A 17,131-nucleotide genomic window follows, 5' to 3' on the forward strand; every position below is an offset into this window, starting at 1 on the left:
TTAAGTATAAAGCTCATTTTTCTTTTATTTTGCTATGCTTTTTTTCTTAGTAGAGAAAAAAAAAACTGTTCATTCCTTAAATTCTTATTTGTGGGTACCATATGGGATTGTTTCGTCATGACTAAATCTTCGCAATGGTAATGTCAACTATTTTTTTTTTATTTTATTTGCCTTTGCTATTCTTCAATGTCATTGGTCCTACGACGTTAGTTCAACGAAATAAACTTGCATGAATTTTAAAGCGTTTTTTTTTTTTTTCATGGCTCTTTTTTTTCTTTATTTTTTTGTATTTTTGTCATTACTCTACTTTGTTAACAGCTTTTGATACTTTTAACTATTGCCGATATGCACCATGTCTTGAAAACAAAATAGCCAAAACTAAATCAACTCAAAAAGTTAACGCATTACAAGCAAAAGAAAAACAATTATTTTGTTGCATGGGTATAAGGTTGTTGAATGTTTTATTCTTTTTAACTATATCTTTTTACCTTTGCTTATAGTAAGCTTTAGTATTCTTTTACTTCAAATATTGTGAGTGCTTTAGTCAAGATGTTTTTAATGAATGGTTCACTAATTAAAAGAAAACTTGGTTATAGTTACATTACAACATGCAATAACCCTTGCTTTTCTTTATATCATTATTTGTATTTCTTTCCGTTTCTTACATTGACATCTTACTGACTCTCTTTGTAGTGTGCAACGTAGATGTATAATCAGTATCATATCATACTGTAGACTGATTTGTCGCAACTACTCTTCCCCTGCTTTTGTATACTGTGCTTGGTGTATGGTTTCATATTGTGTATGCTGTTGATATTAGGTAAAATTATACTCTATACGGCTTCAGATAGATCGAACCTTGGCTAAAAACATATTGTATAGATAGTATGTTTGAACAAGACAAAAGGTATAATTTGTTTGCTTGTTATTTTTTCTTAACTGATGTTCTTTATTTATTAGATTTTGATATTTTGTTTTATTTTGCAATGAAGATTGTGTACGAAGTGCCTGTGATGATACCAACGATGACAGCAACGATGATAGAATATTATGAAACCCTATAGAGTATATGAGCATGGGCTTGAGAAAAAGTAACAATTGTTGTATAAGGCAATTATTCATCACGATAAAAAAAAAAAAAGAAAAACAATCTTGGTAAATAGTAATAAAATATCAAATACTTAAATATTAATCATCCTGTTAAATGTAGATTGCAATGAAGGTTGTTAAATGTAATTAAATCTGCTAAACGAATTGCATTGAATGTTATTGTCGAGGTCAGGTAAGTAATGACATGTTGTAATGAGTTGTTTTGTCAAGCCAGAGAGGAGAGAGAGAGAAAGAACCGGACAGGAACTAGGAAGCTTGGATAGACAACTAAAAGAGGACAAGAGAGGGTGGCGTTAAGGGCTTGAAGGTGTGAACTGCAAATAGGACTTACGATAGTTGATAAGTAAGAACGAGACAAAGATAAGTAAGATAGGAATAGACGGACAGTCTAATAGAGAGAATGATACTTGATAATTGACTGATATTTATTTAAATAAAAGATTATGGGTATTTATACTATTATGAGGAATGTACAGTGAGTTAAAAAACCGTTTCAGTAAAATTGAAACTCACACATTTATCCTTTTTTTCAAAAAAGTATCTAGAGTACACGTGTTCTTTTTTATTATGTTATTATATCGCTTTTTTGCAACAAAGCAATGTACATCTCATCTTAATCTATGAAGTACATCTTGAGCAATGGCCATTTTAAAAAAAGGCAATGACTGAAACGGTTTTTTAACTAGGTAAAAAAAATACTAATATATAGTATTTCCACCCTTAGCTTTTATTACAGCTTGAACTCTAGCCGGCATACTATCAATATATTTACAACAAACATCCCTATCAAATGTTTCCCACTCAATTTTGATTTTTTCCCATAGTTCATGGACACCTCTTGCTCTTTGCTCATATAGAGCTAATTTCAACTTTAAATGTCTCCACATGTGCTCAATTGGGTTCAGATCAGGCGATTGAGAGGGCCAAGGCAACACTGGGTATCTTGCTTCTTCTTTAAGATAAGTTGTTGTTATCTTGGCAGTGTGTTTTGGATCATTATCGTGCTGAAAAATGAAATCACCATCTCCCAATCGGTAGTAAGCAAGGGTGTCTGCCAGTTCAGTTTTTAGGATATGGATATAATCCGGTGCAGTCATTCTGCCGTCGTATATCTCGCAGATATATCCAACTCCATGGGAAGTCATACAAGCCCACACCATAACGCTTCCTCCTCCGTGTTTTACGGTTGGAATTACATGATGAGGCTGTAATGGGCTTCCAGGCAGACTCCAGTAGAATTCAACTCCATCAGAACCCCAAACGTTGATTTTCGATTCGTCAGAGAAGATAACCTTTCTCCAGTCGTCAGTGGTCCAGTATCTATGAGCAAGTGCCCAATCCAAACGTGCTTTCCTGTGTTTTGCTGACAAAAGAGGTACCTTTCTTTTGGGTCGGGCTTTGAATCCTAGGCTTTTTAAGGCGTTTAGGGTGGTGTTATAAGTCAACCTTGGATAAATGGCCTTGAAATAATCGAAAACCTCAACACCAGACTTCAGTCGTCCTAAGATTACCATTCTCTTCATGAGGGACTTGCTTGCTTCAGTTAAGATTTGAGGTCGTCCGCCAGTATTTTTGGGTCTTTGGATATTCCATTTTTTGCAATATCGATAAACAGTGGCTTTAGAAAGAGTCAAGCGATCAGCAATTTCTTCATAAGACAAATCAGTATCTAGCAGCACTCTCAAATCATTTTGAGTGTCTTGGGAAATAGAGCGAGTCATTTTTAATAAAGATTGGGTTGAAAATTTTAAATGAAAAAGGACGAAATTTGTTACGCGTTTATTAATAAAATAACGTGTTTATGTACTTGTTTTTTTAATAAATGCAAAGCGTCATTCTAGTCACTTATTTCTGTATGTATTGCATAAATGAAAAATGAAGTCTGCATAACTTTTATTGCTATTTATGTTTTTCTGAATAGAGTTAAAAAACCGTTTCAGTGCACCGACTGTAGTAATTTTATAAGGTTTAGTGAGCAAGTATTAAAAAAGCAATACTATTTTTATATTTTATGATACACTAGGTCTAGTGCTTCCATATGATGTATAAAATATAGCATTTTACTAAGTATATCGGTAGTAGTGGTAGCAGAACCATATTTAGGAAGAACACTGAAACGGTTTTTTAACTCACTGTATTATGTTGTAGAACAGAGTCTGATCATAACGGACATTGAATAATCACAACTAAAAGAAGTATATTAAAATTGATAAAAGATAATAATTTAAATCTTTATTAAATAATATATATCCTTCTTCTTTTTATATAAAACTATCACTATTAGATTCATTCTATAAAGTAAACATGAACACTAAATAAGTCATGATCTTTACTATTCATCATTTCTGTAAATGAATAATAATGGATCAGGTACCTAGTCAACTTTGATCTGACTGGAGGCATTTCATATAAATATATCTTTCCTCTCATTGAAGACGGGACAATTCTCCCAGATCAGTTAAAGAACAATAAGATCTATAAAAACAACGAATTAAAAATTTTCATAATCGATTCAGTGATCATTATTCAATCAAACATGTCAATTATTGGATCTATGCTCATAAGTACTCATTTACCCGCCAACTGATAGAAGAATATAAATAGTAGACTTTGTAATGTTTTCTTTTTAACAATTAAGATTGTCTTAAATAAAGTTCAGTTTCAAAAAGTATTCTTTGGTTTATCTTTGTTATTTCTTTTACTTTACCAGAACATAACATATTATAGCTGAATTCAGCTAGAGGAAGCAGTGAGACCCAATCGTCTTGTTGATAGTTGAGATAAACTCGAAGATATTGCTCAAGGATCGAGCTGGTGCGTTCAGTTTGACCATCAGTTTGAGTATGAAAAGCTGTCGACATGTTAGGCTTGATTTTTAAGAGCGAGAGTAGAGATTTCCAAAAATTAGATGTGAATAGGGAGCCACGATCAATGACGATATCTTTGGGTAGACCATGAAGGCGAAATATATGCCTGATAAACATGAAAGCAAGGTCTTTAGAAGCAATACTGTCTTTACAAGGTATAAAGTGGGCCACTTTCGTTAGACGATCTACTACCACCCAGATTGTCGTATTTACCCCATTAAATACTTATTATTCGTATGAGATTACTCAAATCTTATATAAAAAATAACAAGTACTGAATACATAATATTATATATTACATATTCTCTAAGACTCATTTACAATATTAACCATATACAATATTTATATTATTCAAGTTCAATACTAAAATTGACCTTGAGCACACTTCAGTCCCTGAATAATTTTATTTCCTATATAAAGGCGTAGTTTGATTAAATGGGTTCTCTCTCTCGTCTTGAAATCTAATAAAGAGGTTACATAGAGACTCATTCACTAGTTTTCAAGTACTATCTCCTTTTAATTCTCAAATTTTTATCTGCAAATATCTCATTTTTTTGAATGAATTCTTCTATTAATCAATCCCCTTCTAAAAACGTTGAAAAGGATTCAGCTGACGAAGTAGCTAAGTCCTTGGATAGAATGGATCTTGAAACTCTCGAAAGTAGAGCATCAAACTCATCCATCCATCCTCGTGATGATCCATCCATCGAAACTGATGTTGAGATGGATGAAGCTACTAACTCTTCCCCTGCTGTTCCTTCTTCAGACCCTCCTAATTATTTGGAGAGGTTGATGGTTCAAAAAACCATGTTCTTTGATTTAATTGAAAAATTAAACAATAATAAAGCGAGTTTTATTTTAGAAAATAAGCTAACTTTACTTGAAGAAAACGAGAAGCAATTGAGTTATGCTGTATCAGCTTTAAATGATGTTAACGCTCTTATTGCTTCCCAGTTTGAATTACGTAATCATGAGTTGAAGGGCAGTGGATCTAAAAATTCATCACCCAAGGATAGACTAATCCCAAGCCGTGAAATCCCAAGGTTCAATGTCAACCCTACTGCTAGTGCTCTGTATCAGCTCACTCTTCGGGAAGGTGATAAAAACGTCAATCCAAGTAATGAACCATCTTTGGATATGTTTATTAGAGATTTCCAAAGAAAGTTCTTGGATTATGATGTATCTATAGAGGATCATTGGTTGCACTACCTGGAAGTTTCGTTTGAAAAGTCTGACAGTGATACCGACCATGATTGGTTCGAACGATTCATCAAAAGACGTTGTATGGACAAGAAAACCGCTTTGAATTGGGATCAGGCAAAAGAAGTCTTGAAACAACGCTTCGATCTTGCTTCACAAACTACACCAGAAATGTGGTTTAAAAACCTTATCAATTTCAGGCAAGAACGTTGTGAAACTTTGACCCAAGCAATGGATCGATATCGTCTTTTCTCTCTTGGTGCAAAGGTCAATATGCATGATAACACTTTCTTGATTGGACATTTCGTTTCGAGGCTTCACACTGTCAAGTTTCAAGAAATGGTCCAAGCTACTATTACAAGAAATCTTCCCTCTCTTGTCTCTGCTAGCTCCAATACCAATGGAGAGAGTGTTTATTCAACTCGCAACTTGCCTATTCCTCTGCCTAAGGAATGGAATGTTCTTGAGTCAATTCTCATTAAAGAAATGGCTAACTTGGAATCTGCTTTGTTGAACATCCTTAAGGATAAGAAAAAGGAAGAAAATACCAAAAAACTTGGTGAACATGATGATAACGCCAATACTAAAAAAAGAAAAATGGTACATCAAAGTGAACATATAAACCAAAAAGTTTCCAAATCGTCTGTTGAATTTCAGCAAGAAATTGCAGATTTAAAGAAGCAAGGTGTATGCACATTTTGTAAGACTGCCAAGTACTCTCCTGGTCATTACTCATCTTGTTCTGTAAGACTTGAATATGTCAAAAGAAAACATGGCAAACAAATTGTAAGTAATTCTTCTAAAGGAAATGACAAAACTGTTAGCAATTTAGAGTTATCCAACTCGATCACTAGCATTAGTCAAACAAATAAATCTCCTAAAAACAGAGTTACTGATTTATCTTTATCTCCTAGTAATAATGAATCTACCTCGCAATCTTATGAATTAAATGAATCATCCGATGACGAATTTGAATTTTTATATAAACATTATGACAGAAATATAATCTGTTCAAATAAAAATATAAATGCTAATTTTGATGAAGAGTATAACAAAAATGTCTTTGCCATTCGTAATAATAAAGTTGGAGAAGATGATAGTCTATTCGAATCGGATAATGTGGCTTATTCGCCTGTTACTCCAATCACGCTTAATAATGTGAACACTTATGGTATCATAGATACTGGTGCACGTGTTTCTGTCATGAATAAAAAATTCGCAATAGACAATAATATTAAATTTCATTCAGTTCCTGGTAACCTAGTTTTAGCAAATGGCGACCAAATTCCCAGAATGAGATCTGTTGACTATGTGAATGTCGAATACGACAACATTGACTACATTATTAAACATAAGTTTGATATTATTGACGATCATGCTTCCTCTTACAACTGTAAAATTCTTATTGGAACAGATTTGCTTCCTAAACTTTCCATTCATTTAATGAATGTAGCAGTCAAACATAAAAGTACTGAAAAAGAATTAGACGACTCTATTCTAGATAAAGCTTATAAACCAAATATTTCACGAGCCGGTACAGAAAAAGAACAAAAAGTTTTTGATATGGCTATTAAACCATACATCGAAGCAAACAAAAAATTAAATAAGAATTCTTTATGTAATATTAAAGAGGCTGTTTTACATCTCCCAACGCCAAAAGATTATGTTGCCAATATAAAACAATATCCAATAGCATATACTTTACAGCCTAAAGTAATGGATATAATAAATAGTTGGTTAGATGAAGGTATTATCATTCCAGCAACTCCATCTGGATGGAATCTGCCTATGACAGTAACTCATAAAAAAAAATCTAGACGGCACTAAGACTGATAAAATTCGATTAGTGTTGGATCCTAGAATGTTAAATAAGGTCTTACCAGTTGATAATCATCAACTTCCATTAATTAACGATATATTCAATTCTATGTCTGGTGCAGTCATTTTTAGCACGTTAGATCTAAAATCTGCATTTAATCAGTTTCCTGTAAATAAGGATGATCAAATTAAAACTACTTTTACTGCGCCCAATAATTTACAATATATGTATAGAGGTGCTCCTTTTGGAATATCTACAATAAGTCAGCTATTCTCTCGTATAATGTTAACATTATTTAAAGATCTTCCTTATGTAAAATGTTTTGTGGATGATATCTGTATATTCAGTTCATCTATACATGCACATTTTCTTCATGTTAAAAAAGTGCTGCAAATATTAACTGATGCTAATTTAAAAATTAATTTTGAAAAGACCTATTTGGCAAAATCAGCCGTTTATTTATTGGGATATTCTATTTCTGCCTCAGGAAAGCAGATTGATGCCCGAAAATTAACAAATATATTCGATTGGCCTCGTCCTACTACTCAAAAGCAAGTGCAAAGTTTTCTTGGATTTGTCAACTATTTTAGACAACATACTCCTAACGCTGCACTTCTCATGGCTCCCTTAGATGCTTTGCGTTGTCATGATGAAAAAGTTAAAGGTCCTTTCGAATGGACAAAAGAGCATCAAATGCACTTTGATAGTATCAAGCACATTTTGTCTTCAGAATTGATGTTATCCCATCCTGATCTGTCAAAACCATTTTGTATTGCTACTGATTCATCAGATTACAGTACTGGTTGTTGCTTATATCAAGAGTTCGAAGTGACTAAACCTAATGGCGAAATATCTAAAATCAAAAGATATATTGGTTTCATGTCCCGTTCCCTGTCAAGAAGCGAAAAACGTTATAGTGTTACAATGCGTGAATTGCTTGGTGTAGTTTATGCCTTAACCCAATTTCATAAATTCATATGGGGCACACGATTTACTTTATACACTGACCATAAAGCTTTATGCTATATTCATTCCCAAAAGAATGCCAATAGTATGCTTATTAAATGGCTTGACGTCATTCTTGACTATAACTTTAGTGTCATTCATGTTCCCGGCTTGGAAAATGTCTTACCTGACAAACTATCCAGATTATATCCGCCAAAGGATACGTTCGAGCATGAAAGTGATATTAAAAAAGGCAAAAGATTATCCTCATATAGACAGAATCATGCTATTTCTGAGACAATTAATACAAAGAAAAAACATCGAGCTTATTCTAAATACAATGCTGCTATAAACATTATTTCAGTAATTCAAGAAACTACAACTTCTGATGCACAAAAGGACATCATACAAGTTAAAGAAAATACTGATATAAGAGATATTGATTATAACATTAATGATCAATACTTGTTTTATGTACAATCTGCACAGCCATTATATTCGGATTATCTTACACCTCCTTTGGCTGAACACCAACAGTTACTTATAGATGCCCATAATAAAATTGGTCACTATGGTGCTGAACAAATGGTCAAACGTCTCCATAATGACGGTATCCATTGGCCTAACTTGATAGGTGATTGCATTAAATTCATTAAGCAATGCAAAGATTGTATGAAGCATAATATAGAAAAAAGAGGCTTTCATCCTCTACGTAGCATTTATAGCTACTATCCTGGTGATCATTATGCTATTGATCTTGGTGGTCCTATGCATACTACCTCCGTTTACAATAATAATTATTTTATGGTTATTATCGATGTTTGCACACGCTTTTGTATACTTCGTGCTCTACCTGATAAAAGATCAGATACAATTTTACGTTCTCTTATTGACGTGTTCTCAACTATGGGTTTTCCTACAAAACTCCAAAGCGATAATGGAACAGAGTTTAAGAACTCGCTCTCCAAAGATTTAGCTGATGCTATGGGCTATGATCATCGATTCATCACTCCTCTACACCCATCTGCTAATGGAATTAGTGAACGTACTGTACAATCAGTCAAAAAATTACTGGCTAAAGCCACACATGGTGTTGGCAATGATTGGGATTTATATCTTCCATCTATTCAACTTGCTATGAATAATCGTATATCCAAACGGTTAAATTCAACACCTTTCTCTCTTATGTTCGCACGTAAAATGAACGAACCTTATGGTTTTCGATCTGACAAAGATAAGCTCAAAGAAGTTAAAGATAAACCACCAATGTCTCATGAAGAGCTCATGAAACGCATTGATTATATGACTGATATTGTATTCCCAGCTATCGTTAATAAAACCAAAGCACAAATCGAACTTGAACAAGCAAAGTTCAATGATTCTCATAGGCTTGTTGATTATGCACCTGGCTCTCATGTCATGGTTCGTATTCCAAATAAATCTGGTCAACTCGCTCCTGCTTACGAAGGACCATATACTGTCGTACGTAAAAATAAAGGAAATGCCTACATCTTACGTGACGAAACTGGTGTCCTTATGCCTCGTGCCTACACTTCCGTTGAGCTGAAATTAATCTCTAATGAAGAAGTTATCGAACTGGATGATGAAGGTAATGAAATCATAAATTTCGAAATCGAAGCAGTTATAAACCATCGTGGCCCTCCAAAAAACCGTGAGTACCTTGTACGTTGGAAAAACTATAGCAGTGAGTGGGATGAATGGCTATCTGCAGATAAGTTTAATGACCCTAACACACTACGCAATTATTGGAAAAATCTTGGTAAAAAATATATTCCTCCAAAAAATGCTCCAATTACCAATTCTCCATCTTCATCTGAACTACTAAAATCCACTCCATCTGGTACTATAAGTACTGCTATGAAACATTTCTCTTCTGATGATGAAAATAATTCTAATTTGGTTGATAAAAAATCCACAATTAAATCTAATGTTGGCTCTTCAGCACGGCCTGTTAAAAGAACTCGTCGTAATAAACCTCCAACTAACAACGCTTGTGATACTCCTTCCACAGCCACTCGTTCCAGTAAACGACTTAAATCTCTTCATAAGTAAATTACTTTTCATTTCCAAAAAAAAAAAAAAAAAAAAAAAAAAAAAAAAAAAAAAAAAAAAACCAAAATAGTCACGAGATTTTCATATAAGGTAATCTCATACTGGTCGGGGGCTATGTCGTATTTACCCCATTAAATACTTATTATTCGTATGAGATTACTCAAATCTTATATAAAAAATAACAAGTACTGAATACATAATATTATATATTACATATTCTCTAAGACTCATTTACAATATTAACCATATACAATATTTATATTATTCAAGTTCAATACTAAAATTGACCTTGAGCACACTTCAGTCCCTGAATAATTTTATTTCCTATATAAAGGCGTAGTTTGATTAAATGGGTTCTCTCTCTCGTCTTGAAATCTAATAAAGAGGTTACATAGAGACTCATTCACTAGTTTTCAAGTACTATCTCCTTTTAATTCTCAAATTTTTATCTGCAAATATCTCACAGATTGTATTGCACTCGCCAGATTGAGGTAAACCGACAATAAAATCCATGCTTATTGATGTCCATGGCATATTTGGAATTTCCAGAGGCTTCAAGTGGCCTTGGGATTCTTGTCTGGAAGACTTTGCGCGGATACAGACTGAGCAGTTGGCAATATAGCGATTCACAAACCTGCGCATGTCAGGCCAGTGATAGGTACGACTGAGGAGTTCACATGTCTTCGCTTGTCCAAAATGACCTGACAATGGATTGTCATGATGTAAAGCAAGTAATTCAAGTTTTAATTCATCATTGGCCGGTATGCAGATAAGGTTGAAGTGTTTTAAGTATTTAAAATGGGCAAAGAAGAATTAACGAGACCGAACAATAGTTCTAAAGTCGAATTACTTTTATTAAAGAAAGATTCCAAGGCTATTTATATTAGTTCAGCAAGACCTGAGATTAAATGACAAGAGATAGTTCCGACCGATATGATTTGACATGTATAAGAAAAATTTTATAAACTGATGTAAATAATCAACTGTTGAGATGAAAGTGAAACTTGGCTGTTCAGGGCAGTTGGTAATTATCAGGATCTATTCTTATTCAAACTCATTTGTAAAGATTTAGCTTAGAATGATAAGACTGTTATCTTATTGACATGTCAAAACATGACAACTTCTTTCCGCTTTCCAACACTTTCTATACTTTTTTCCTTTTTTGGCAAGCGAAACCAAGACTTCTATTATTAATCTAAAACTACACTTCAAAACCACAACCTTTGACAATTATAATGGGACCCCTTCGAGGCGCCTACAACAAAGCAGCAGACCCTGCTCTAACTGACGAGCAGCTGTCTGAGCTCGACATTCACTTTGCTACATTCCGAAAAAACATAACATGTCCTGCATGTTTTCAAAACACCACTTTCCACCGCCATGGTTCCTCACCCAAGGAACCACATCAACCACGATTTACTTGCACCTCCTGCCATAAAGATATTAAGGCTTTTGAAATGTACCCACTTGTTCTCTGCAAGGCACAGGCAACTCAACCTGAACCAGATACGGATAAAATCGATATCCCGGACGAGGCACCCGCCTCCAGCCACAGCCAACCAGACTACATCCAACGACTATGTCAAACCGTCGAACGTTTGACATCCGAACTTTTACAAGCCCGTCTCGAAATCAAAAGCCTACAAGAACGACTCGACCATCTTTCTCCCACCCCGCCTGATCATCTATCACCACAGAATTTCCCCACTCTTCAGGAATCCCAAACCCGTTCCACTGCCTTTCCCGACGCACCATGGCACAACCCTGCTAAACATCAGGAAATAAAACAACCTTCATTGCAACAACGTGAACAGCGCCGTCAACAACGAGAAGCTGCTGCCGCTCGATTTTTTCAACCTCCCTCACCAAATCAAGGTTTTACATACCTGTACATCCCCACGAAGGCCCGCATCCCTGTTGGTACTCTGCGAACCACGTTCCGAAAACTTGGAGTTAATAACGCTCGCCTCTTAGACATCCATTATCCAGCTCGCAACACGGCAGCTATCCTGATACACAATGATTATAAAGAAGAATTCACCACCATCCTCAAACATCGCAATGTTTCCTTAAAAAACGACTTTAACCCTTCTAGTGGTGACGTCCTTGCAGATCCCAAATACTCTCAACTTACTCCTAGCGAACGGGATACTATTGCTTCCGAAATACAGCAAACACGCCTTGAACGTGCACTACAACACATTCGCCCGCCGGTCAAATTTGCCGTTGCTCGCTTCTTCTTAGAAAAACAATGGATCTCTAAGTCCGCCTTCGACACTCTCTCTACCGAACGCACTCAGCCTCAATTAACATCTATCTTCGAACAAAACACGGCGCCAGCCACACAAGCTACTTTTTCACCAACACCGACGCTGACAACGATTCAGTTATGAGCTATCAGAGAGACGACCCCACACAGAACTTTTCCAGTTCTGGCGCTATCACCTCACCTCGCCTTTAAATAAATGAGTTCTCTACGAATCTCTTTGTTTAATGCCACTGGCCTTCCCAAACAGGCTATTTCACCTATACTTCAACTATCTCAAAACTCTGATCTACTCTTTATTACGGAAAAATGGCTCCTTTCTCCAAATCGGTATCCAACTACCTGGTCTCAATATCACACGTATGGCATGCCTACTAGTTCTTACAACCTTCATCGCGGTACCCTTGGGCTGGCTCTTTTGGTTAATCCGCAATGCAACTTACCTATCTACCACATTTCACATGACCATCCCTTATTGGCAAAGTATTCCCTATCAATTATTCTTTCCTCAAAAATACTAATTCACTGTCTCTATTTACCACCTTCTTTAGAAACAGAAGATGTATCACAAATACTAGATTTATTACCATTGCACATATCCAATACTGTGATATTTGAGGTTTTATAATATAAAAAGTACTAAGTCAATCAACAAATGTAAAAATAAGTGAGACTCAAAGTAGATTGTTCTTTATTCAAGTTAAAAATATGAGGGTATTTATACTTTTTCTAATCACGGCTAAATATTAATATTTACAGTATATGACTATTGATTATTAATCGATATTAGACGATGAGTTATTTATATGATTGGCATAGTTTAACATCTTCTTATCAAGAAGTAATTATTAATTCTGATCCAGGAACTTATTAAAATATTCTGGAGTGGATCGGGATTTTATTGGAAGTGGCGTAATACAATGTCCGATATTCCTAATTTGGAGGACCATTGTTCGTAGTAACTTACATTATTACTTTATTACATGTGTAAATACCACAAATACTAACACTACCATTATTTGTGGGGATTTCAATGCGCGAATGGGTGACTTTACCGGCGACACTAGGACAAATGCTACGGGGCGTCGACTTCTAAATTGGATTGCTGCTAACAATCTTATATTGTGGAACAAGCGACTTGCCTACGGGGAACCTACTTACACGTTCCAAGGCACAAGTATCATTGATTTCTTTTTCAACAATTGTGAATTTACCATGCCGACCCTTACTATTCGTGACGATCTGTCCCTCAACTCCAATCACAAATTCATGACCCTGTCTTTCAACCTACCTGACTATCCAACCGGTCTTCCGCCACCTCAGCGCATCACATGGAACGTTGGGAAACTCAAACATCTACAGTTGTTGGAATAATTGTTCGAATGTTTTGCAATTTTATACAGTGACCCACAAAATTGTCCCAATGTTTCGTGATTTTCTCTTCTAGAGCTTGTAGAACCATAGTTATTAAGCTACTGTACACCTTGTTATACATCATTCAATAGCCAAAGTCATGTAGAAGCAAAAGTCGTGACGCAAATTCAGATTAAAACAGCGCCGATGGAGATAGAGGGGCTAAAAAACAAGCGGTGCATTGGGACAATTTTGTGGCACTTTTGAAAAAAAACAAAATGGTTTATTTATCTGATATTAATAGTCAGTCCAACGTCCTTTGTTCTTGATACATTGTTTTATACCCTTAGGCAGTGTTTCTATAACCTTTTGACACTCTTCCGGCTTCATTAAGTCATACCAAACTTTAGTTACTCGTTCGTATAATTAATTCATGCCTTTTGGTGCTGTTTTATAATCATTCAGCCTTCTCTTTAACAATGGCTACATATTTTCAATTGGATTCAAGTCAGGAGACTGTGCAGGCCACTCCAGGATGTTGTAGGATTGCTCTTTAAGGTATTCTTTTACTAATTTAGTCGTATGTTTGGGATCATTGTCATGCTGGAAGATCACCTGACGTCTTTCTAGCCCTAGCTTATTGGTTCCATACTCAATTGTACGCTCCAGTTCATCCTCCAAAATCTCTTTGTACAATGTTCTATCCATGTTACCATTGATTTTACACATCAAACCAACTCCAGCATAAGTAATGGCACTCCACCGTGTTTTACAGTCATCTTCACATGGTACGATTTCAGGCTTTCTCCGGATCGAATCCAAGTCCAGGTCCGTCCATCCGAGTTGAATATGTTGACCTTTGTCTCATCCGACCAAACAACACGTTTCCAATCATCTATTGTCCAATCCTTGTGAGACATACACCAAGAAAGCCTCTTCCGGATGTTTTTAGCACTAAGCAAAGGCTTCTTTGGCTTCTCAATCGCACCAAGGCCGGCCTTGCGAAGGGTTCTGCACACGGTTTCAGCACTTACTTTTCTTCCGGTGTCTTTTTCTAGCTCCTTAGCCACCTTTGTTGCACTAGACATGCGGTTTTTGGTCACTTGGCGCACACAATAACGCTCATCAGCAGCAGATAGAATCTTGCGTCGGCCACATTTTGGCTTATGAAGTCCAAGGCAATGGGTTTTTCGGAGTCTCCCAACCGTACTCTTACTTAAAACAGTAACACCTTCCACTTCCCGAACCGACTTACCTTGTTTAAGTAACGAAATTGCTCGAACAACTGTATCTTGAGAGACTTGTTTCATGTTGAGATATAATGGGCGAGTAATAAATCAGTAGGAGATTAAAAATTCAGCAATGAGTAAAGATCAACTTAGAGTCATACGATGTGCATTTGTAAACAGTTTGGTACATCTGTACAAATTGTAGGTCGATATTTCATCGCTTTTCGTTTTTTTTCAAAAGTGCCACAAAATTGTCCCAATGCACCGCTTGTTTTTTAGCCCCTCTATCTCCATCGGCGCTGTTTTAATCTGAATTTGCGTCACGACTTTTGCTTCTACATGACTTTGGCTATTGAATGATGTATAACAAGGTGTACAGTAGCTTAATAACTATGGTTCTACAAGCTCTAGAAGAGAAAATCACGAAACATTGGGACAATTTTGTGGGTCACTGTACATTTTGCTTTGTATCTCTGCAGTCAGATAAGATAGAGCTACGTACAATACCTCATTAGAAAGCTACAGCTGTCGGATATAGCATATAAAAAGCTAGGGTTACGGAATTACTTCCGTATATAGTAAGATCAAATTGCGTCAAGCATATGCATTCGAACAATTTTTCCAACTCAATGCATTCTATAATGATGATATCGTTGTCGCTACTGACATCACAAATACAGCATTACTGAATGATGTAATAATAAAACAACGCTTTTGCTTTTAGTCAGAGCTTAAGATATATAAATAAGGCTGGATTTTGCAGTGTTTCCCTTCTATCTCGTACAGCCTATACTTCTTTATATCATGGTACATACTTTCTCTCGTAGCAGGCAAGAAAGCATCCGCTCGCTGTTGAAAAAGGGTTTACCATACTCAGAAATCATGAAACGTGTTTCAGGAGTATCAAGGTCCACTTTGAGCAAGTACAAGGGCTTGTATACACCTGAACGTACTCGAGGTCATGCTGGTAGAAAGACTACTATAAGCTCAACAACAAAGAATTACCTGAAGAGAGAGCTTGTAAATGGTTCACTTAAGACTGCAAAGGGCGTATGGTCATATTCAAACAGTATTGGTCATAAGTTAGGCTACTTTGGTACAGTAAAAATGCTTCACAGTATGGGTTTCAATGCCCAAGTTAAGAAGAAAAAGCCTCTCCTCAAAAAATGTCACATGGAAGCTAGACTAAAGTGGGCTAAAGCTCACAAAGATTAGACAGAAGATGACTGGAGACGTATAGTGTTTTCTGATGAGACCAAGATTAATGTTTGGGGTTCAGATGGCTGTAATTACTTTTGGAAAAGACCCGGTGTCAAATTGCTGCCTCATCATCTTGACCTTACAGTCAAAGGAGGAGCTGGCAGTGTGATGCTTTGGGGTTGTATGACGTGGGATGGTCCTGGATATGGCTGCGCAATTGAGGATGGTACTATGAAAGCATCAGATTATGTTCATATCCTGTCAACTACACTTATGGACAGTCTGAAGTACTATGGTTACCAACAGGAATCTATTTATTTTCAACACAACAGTGATCCTAAGCACATATCAAAGCTTGCTCGTGCTTGGTTTAAGGAAAATAGGTTTAAAGAAGAGCATACTTTCAATTGGCCTGCTCAAAGTCCCGATTTGAATCCTATAGAGCATCTCTGGCACCATTTAAAGTTGAGGCTGAGCTTATATGAAGGTAGGGCTAAAGGAGTGTATAATCTCTGGTCTAGAATCGAGAAAGAATGGAACTCTTTTACCAAAGAGCAATGGCAAGCATATATCAAGAGTATGCCAGCTCGTTGTAGAGCAGTTATTAAAGCTAAAGGCGGTTAGACACGATATTAAATAAAAGATGATTCAATTGGAAAAATTGTTCGAATGCATATGCTTGACGCAATTTGATCTTACTATATACGGAAGTAATTCCGTAACCCTAGCTTTTTATATGCTATATCCGACAGCTGTAGCTTTCTAATGAGGTATTGTACGTAGCTCTATCTTATCTAACTGCAGAGATACAAAGCAAAATGTATAAAATTGCAAAACATTCGAACAATTATTCCAACAACTGTAGAAACTAGGAAAAATTATAAGGACGTGTTTGGACAGAACTTATCTCTAATACTACCGCCCCATTCATCGATTTCCTTTCTTGATAGATTTGCAGCTTGTCAGTACATTGATACTGTTCACGATGATCTCTGTAAAGCTATCATTTCCACTCTGGATTCTGTCTGTGCCTGACGAACAAATCAAACAGAAGACTACTTAAAGGACT

General features: G+C 35.8%; 6 protein-coding genes across 6 annotated transcripts; 3 read left to right on the forward strand and 3 right to left on the reverse strand.

Moving 5' to 3' along the window:
* Positions 1-1,808: 1,808 nt before the first annotated feature.
* On the reverse strand, positions 1,809-2,831 carry RO3G_08653 (uncharacterized protein; the record flags this gene model as incomplete). Its single annotated transcript, XM_067663243.1, has 1 exon — positions 1,809-2,831. One exon carries the CDS (start codon positions 2,829-2,831, stop codon positions 1,809-1,811), a length of 1,023 nt encoding a protein of 340 aa, XP_067519344.1.
* An 847-nt stretch (positions 2,832-3,678) lies between these two features.
* RO3G_08654 (uncharacterized protein) lies at positions 3,679-3,971 on the reverse strand (the record flags this gene model as incomplete). The annotated part of the gene is made up of 2 exons (XM_067663244.1): positions 3,679-3,693; positions 3,813-3,971. 2 exons carry the CDS (start codon positions 3,969-3,971, stop codon positions 3,679-3,681), a joined length of 174 nt encoding a protein of 57 aa, XP_067519345.1.
* A 564-nt stretch (positions 3,972-4,535) lies between these two features.
* On the forward strand, positions 4,536-10,014 carry RO3G_08655 (uncharacterized protein; the record flags this gene model as incomplete). The annotated part of the gene is made up of 3 exons (XM_067663245.1): positions 4,536-6,570; positions 6,631-6,924; positions 7,025-10,014. 3 exons carry the CDS (start codon positions 4,536-4,538, stop codon positions 10,012-10,014), a joined length of 5,319 nt encoding a protein of 1,772 aa, XP_067519346.1.
* Positions 10,015-11,249: 1,235 nt separating this feature from the next.
* Positions 11,250-12,407, forward strand: RO3G_08656 (uncharacterized protein; the record flags this gene model as incomplete). The annotated part of the gene is made up of 1 exon (XM_067663246.1): positions 11,250-12,407. The coding sequence occupies one exon, from the start codon at positions 11,250-11,252 to the stop codon at positions 12,405-12,407; it is 1,158 nt and encodes a 385-aa protein (XP_067519347.1).
* Positions 12,408-14,116: 1,709 nt separating this feature from the next.
* Positions 14,117-14,943, reverse strand: RO3G_08657 (uncharacterized protein; the record flags this gene model as incomplete). The annotated part of the gene is made up of 2 exons (XM_067663247.1): positions 14,117-14,317; positions 14,407-14,943. 2 exons carry the CDS (start codon positions 14,941-14,943, stop codon positions 14,117-14,119), a joined length of 738 nt encoding a protein of 245 aa, XP_067519348.1.
* Positions 14,944-15,744: 801 nt separating this feature from the next.
* On the forward strand, positions 15,745-16,686 carry RO3G_08658 (uncharacterized protein; the record flags this gene model as incomplete). The annotated part of the gene is made up of 2 exons (XM_067663248.1): positions 15,745-15,963; positions 16,078-16,686. The coding sequence occupies 2 exons, from the start codon at positions 15,745-15,747 to the stop codon at positions 16,684-16,686; spliced, it is 828 nt and encodes a 275-aa protein (XP_067519349.1).
* Positions 16,687-17,131: the final 445 nt, after the last annotated feature.

The sequence above is a fragment of the Rhizopus delemar genome, genomic scaffold (assembly GCF_000149305.1).
Source record: "Rhizopus delemar RA 99-880 supercont3.6 genomic scaffold, whole genome shotgun sequence".
NCBI classification, from domain to species: Eukaryota; Fungi; Mucoromycota; class Mucoromycetes; order Mucorales; family Rhizopodaceae; genus Rhizopus; species Rhizopus delemar.